This window comes from Echinops telfairi, unplaced genomic scaffold (genome assembly GCF_000313985.2).
Source record: "Echinops telfairi isolate 266 unplaced genomic scaffold, ASM31398v2 ScPeMD7_6273;HRSCAF=7185, whole genome shotgun sequence".
Classification (NCBI taxonomy): domain Eukaryota; kingdom Metazoa; phylum Chordata; class Mammalia; order Afrosoricida; family Tenrecidae; genus Echinops; species Echinops telfairi.
The window spans coordinates 4,642,061-4,647,326 of NW_022110173.1; the positions used below are offsets into that span (position 1 = coordinate 4,642,061).

The following is a 5,266-nucleotide window of genomic DNA, read 5'->3' on the forward strand; positions in this document are numbered from 1 at the left end:
ACACACACACACACACAGCTTTGCACTCTGTCTTCAAAGGTTCCCTTCACCACAGCAAATATAAGCGCCCAGTTTGAGATTCTGATGCTGGCTGCAGACCCACGGCACCACCACTCAGGGGTCTTGGCCAGTGAAGGTCTGGCCAGTCCTGATGTCGCCCTTCCTAGCTTCTTCTGCTCTTTCAGGGTTTTGAAGATAGTCTATGAGCCCTTGGTAGAAGCCTTCTCTGGGTGGAGATGAAGAACAGGTCCCGGGGCACAAGCCAGCAGGGAAACCTGTGGGGTCAGAGGGCGTATGCCCTCCACGGGATGACTCAGTTAAACCCACTCCATGCTGCACGTGGGACCACCGAGCCTCTGCACAGAGGAGGCAGCAAGAAGCCCAGAGGGCTGAGGTCCCTTTGCCAAGACTGCACAGTGAGCTGGGGCTGAGTCCTAACAAACCCAGAAAAATCAAACTCATTGCCAGTGAGTTGATGCCTGCTCATGGCGAGCCTACAGGACAGGGTAGAACTGCCCCTGGTGGGGGGTTTCGAAGACTAACTCTTTAGAGGAGTAGAAAGTCTCATCTTTCTCCCACGGAGCAGCTGGTGGCTTTGAACTGCTGACCTATGCTACTGGGGTTCCTGACAGAAGCCTCCTATTCCGAGCCTGCGGCTTTTCTCCTTGGACTGTCCCTGCCTGCTCCAGCACAGCACCCTGCTGGTAAGCTGACCCTGTTTCGGACTCTTTCAGGAGTTACTAAGTGCTTTTAGAAATGCTAGGTATGTATTCAATCATTTGATGATTGAAATGGCAAGGAGTAAATCAAACGGACCAGGGCCCTTACTAACAAGATGGAGAGATAAGGTCTTGCACAGAACCAGGAAGAAGGGATCTCAGGCCAGCAGGAAGAGCAACCCGGGAGAAGTCCGGGCCTTAGACCCGGAACGCCTGGGCTTCCACCTAGCCTCTACCTGAATTCCAGACGGACTCACTTGGAATGTGGCGAAATACGTGCTGTCTACTTTCCAGGACCCCTGGCAGGGTGAAGGGCAATGGACACAGGCATCTTTTACCAACAGTCCAGCACCACACCAGATTATACCAACACTGGCTACCACCCCTACGTGCTTACACGTGCCAAGGCACCGTGTGGGCAAGGCCCTCAGTTGCCCCATTACACAGATGAGGCATCAGAGGCAGAGAGCGATCACAGAACCTGCCTGTAGCCACGCAGATGGTGAGTGGCAGGCAGTCTGGCTCAGATTCCGGGCAGGTTTTCAAGTTGCTAGGTTGCCCACACCGCCCCGCCCCCCCTACCAATCCAGGTAATGGAATCCACTTGAGACTCTAATTAAGTCACAGCCTCAGGGGAAAGGTGTCAGGGCAAGCCCCAGGCACACGAAGGTGGGGGTAGAGGGGGTGGGGGGAGGGGGAACGAACAGGGCAAGCCTCGGGGGCACAGGCTGACCTGCTGGCCACGTCCTCCTCTGTGCCCTTGTCCAGCACGCTGCTGAGGTTGTGCTCGGCCTGCGTCTCCTCAGGCACCTCCTCCAACTCCTCTGCCCGCTGCACAGACAGGCGGTAATTCTCCAGCTCAATCCTCTCAGGGGTGCCCCTCAGCCTCTTGGCAACACTGGGCTCCTCCAGGCCATTCATGCTCGAACCTGCAGGCAGGCAGAAAGAGAAGCAGAGTTCTGATGCTGCAGGATGGGGACTGGGCAGCGGGTGGGGTGGGGAGAGGCACTGCAAGAGTGAACACTGTCAGCATCCAGGGCAGCCTCCACTCCCTGGCTCCGAGGGACAGGATGTGTCTGCTCTTACAGAGGGGGCAACTCTCATTCCCCCTACTCTCATGGCCCCATGTGACAAGCAACAGTGACCTCCCACTGCCAAACAGCTGCTCCCAAAGCTACCCAAGGAGCTGCCCTGCACACCAGGACCTGCGGCTGCTCCTTTACAAGCCAGGCACAGATGGATGGGCTCCGGCCAGTGGTCCATGGGGCACACACCCACTCTTCTAGTCTTAGCAAGCGGGCTAGGGTCATTTCCAATACCTCTGCTCGGCTCGGCACTCACATGCCACAGCCCCAGATGGCAAGTATTACGCAATGTGTGTGAACTACAGGCAGTGAGGAGGAGGATGGGAGCCAGGCAGGCAGACCCTAGGCCACGCCCTCTACCCGCAGGCTCTAAGGGCACCAAGTCCAACCAGCATTAGCCTCCTGGCCCCACACGCCCATCATACAGACAGGAAGGTTAAGGAAACCGCTTAACTCTTTCCTTCTCCTTGTGCGTTTCTGATAGTGGCCCTTAAACATATGGCAGATAAGCCACAGAGACCTCGGTGAGAGACCGCTGCCCAAGCATGAGCTTTGGGGGAATCCCGTAGCTACAACACAGAAACCACGGTTTCTCTTGGATGGGAGGAGGATAGGTAAGAAAAAGAACCACCCCTCTCGGGACAGCAAACCACTGGCACTCATCCACCCAACTCCAGCAGATGCCAAGCTGAGGGGACAGAGCCCCACATGGTGAGTGGGCATTTGGGCGTGTGCGTCTGTGTTGCCAGTGTGTGTAGAACGCACAGTCTGCCAGGAATTCTACTAGACTCTCAGGAGACAAAGCAGATTAAAGCATCCTCTACTGGCAACAACGGGAGGGTGTCCCGCCGTGGCATACAGCTAACCCAGCTCCCCGTAACGCCTCAAGAACTGTGACTGATGCATGCGTGAGGTGGGGCAGTCGAGGTTCAGGGGAAGAGTTTGGGCCTCCTGTGGGGAGACCCAGGTTCTAGTCTGGCCATGCACCACAAGCAGTCGCCACCTGCCTGTCAGTGGAGGCTTACATGCACTGCCGTGGTGGCTGTCAGGCCAGTGTCGGACGTGTAGCCATAAGGCTGGCTATTTAAACCCATCAGCCGCTCTGCTGGACAAACCTGAGGCTGTCTGCTTCTGTCCAGGTTTACAGCCTCGGAAACTCTCGATGTGGCTGCTATGAGGCAGAACTGACTTGATGGCAGGTGTCTGCTTTTAATTAAGCGGAACAGATTTCAGTGGACTGTCCAGACAGAGGAAAACGGCTTGGTGATCTACTTCAGAGAATCCAGAATTGTCTGAGGATGCCCAGAGCCCAGTGCTGCTGTGCAAGGTTCTCCCAGATTCAGGGGCTGGCCCAAGGGCAGCTAACAGGGCTATGAGACACAAAGGGGTAATTTAGCTCCCTGGGATTCAAAGAAGCGGCCTCTGGAGAAATAAGGAATGGATTAAAAAAAATAATCTTTTGAAGGTAGTTATCATTTTGCCCTGAAGTAGCTGAAGTTCAGAGACATTAAGCAGTTTGCCCAACGCCACACAGCCAGTGAGCAGCAGAGCCAAGATCTGAATCTTTGGAGGTCGGGAATGATTGAATGGAGAGCCATGACGTTCCCACACCGATGACACGTGGGATATGAAAAAGAAGACCTGCTTCCACGAAGTGTCCTGCTCTGCTTTCCCTTGGGGGGTCGTCGCATCTAACTTCTCCCGCTGTCCTTTCCTGACGAAGAAGGTGGGGCTTCCAGAATGCACCTTAGAGCAGAGGACCTCCTGCAGTCCTCCACCACCCGTGGGATCTCCCTGGACTTTCTACAAGCTCCTCAAACCGACGGATCCCAAACAACACAACTTGGCAGGGGGAGCCCAGCACCTGGGCCCAGGGAAGCGGCATGATGAATTAATTTGAGGCTTGGCCACAACCAACAAACTAGAAACCAGCAGCCTCTGGGCTGTCCGGGACATTCCTGCACCAGGCCCTCATCGGAAGGAAAATACCTCTCTGGAGAGAGGGGAGCCCTCTTTTGCTGCATCCCCACTAGACCCAAGCAGCCTGCTGGCCGCAGCAGCAGCAGCACCGCAGAGACCCCACCCCCAGCTGTGACACCAGGCCCACAGGCTCGGTTGTGCCAGAGGGACCATCAGAAAGGACCCCAAACACACTGCTGGTCAAAACATACCTATATTTCTAGCCCATAAACTTGAAGAATCAGGGGGAGTGGGGGTGCAGTGGCCAATGAAATCAGCATGTTTGAATCTGTCTCGAGCAACCAGATAGATGGTGGGTGATCACCTCCACTATGAGCTCAACACAGCAATCGAGGGGGAGGAAGGCTGGGCAGTGACTGCCACGGTGACAAGCAGGGACACCCCTCCTCATACCCATCCCAGGTCCTCCCCACCACACCCCCTCATGGAACAGCCTAGACCAGCGGTTCTCAACCTGGGGGTCGCGACCCCTTTGGGGGGCTGAACAACCCTTTCACAGGGGTCACCCGATTCATAGCCGACGCAATATGACAGTGATGAAGTAGCAACGAAAATAATGTTACAGTTGGGGTTCACTACAACATGAGGAACTGTATGAAAGGGTCGCGGCACGAGGAAGGTTGAGGACCACTGGCCTAAACGCGGCTGCCGGGGAGCAGGCAGAGACAGCATCTGGCCGACACTGGCTGGGAGGGTGAGCGTACAGCCAGGCCCCCCAGGCCCCTTGGCTGCACACGCTTTCCCCCAGCAACCGCCCAGGGGGCTTTGCAGCTGACAGCAGCCGGATGAGCAGACCATCCCCAATGCTGAGTGTGCACAAAGCCGGCGCAGGGCCATCTCAGGTCACTGGGCAGCCAATCCCCGCTCTGCACAAATCACAAGCAAACAGCTCCCAGGATCTGGGCCACATCCTAAATTGGAAGAAGGCCTTGGGACTGCCTAGAGGGCACTGTTTTGGAACAGGCACTGCCTGCCTGAACCCCACACATCATCCTGAAAGAAGCATTTCCCTAACGGGATAACCTGCTCTCAGCTGACGGGCGAGGGCTGCCAGGAGCCTTCACGGGGTGTCAGTCTGATTCCTGGGGAGGAGCAAGGGCCCACAGGAGGACTCTCAGAGGTGGCACTCCCTGCCCAGCAGGCGGCTCTGCGCCACTCATTCTTGCCTGCAGTGGTTCTGAGAGGAACCAGAAGCCCCAGTCCCGGGCAGGGCCCACTGCTGGGGAGGCCCACACGACACTTCTGGACACAAGCCTTTTCTCCCTTCCTCCATAGCCATTCTGCCCTTTTCACCTGGTCCCTTTCCTTCCCTCGCTCTAAGCCTGGGGAGACGTGAATGGAATGTGAATGTCTGACAGGGAGGGAAGGAAAGGCAAGGAGCACAGACAGGGATTCCCACTATAGTTCCTTCTTCGTGAGGAGGAGGGGCGGCAGGGGCTCTTCAACAAGTGTTTACCAGGCACCGACTTCCCAGCAAGAGCC

At 56.3% G+C, this 5,266-nt stretch overlaps 1 protein-coding gene across 1 annotated transcript in view; it reads right to left on the reverse strand.

Annotated features, from left to right (window-relative positions):
* The window catches only part of MICAL3 (microtubule associated monooxygenase, calponin and LIM domain containing 3), a 114,935-nt gene that overhangs the window by 43,040 nt on the left and 66,629 nt on the right, over positions 1 to 5,266 (reverse strand). The window contains 1 exon segment of the mRNA XM_045295900.1: positions 1,453 to 1,648. Coding sequence (XP_045151835.1) covers positions 1,453 to 1,648 — 196 coding nt within the window.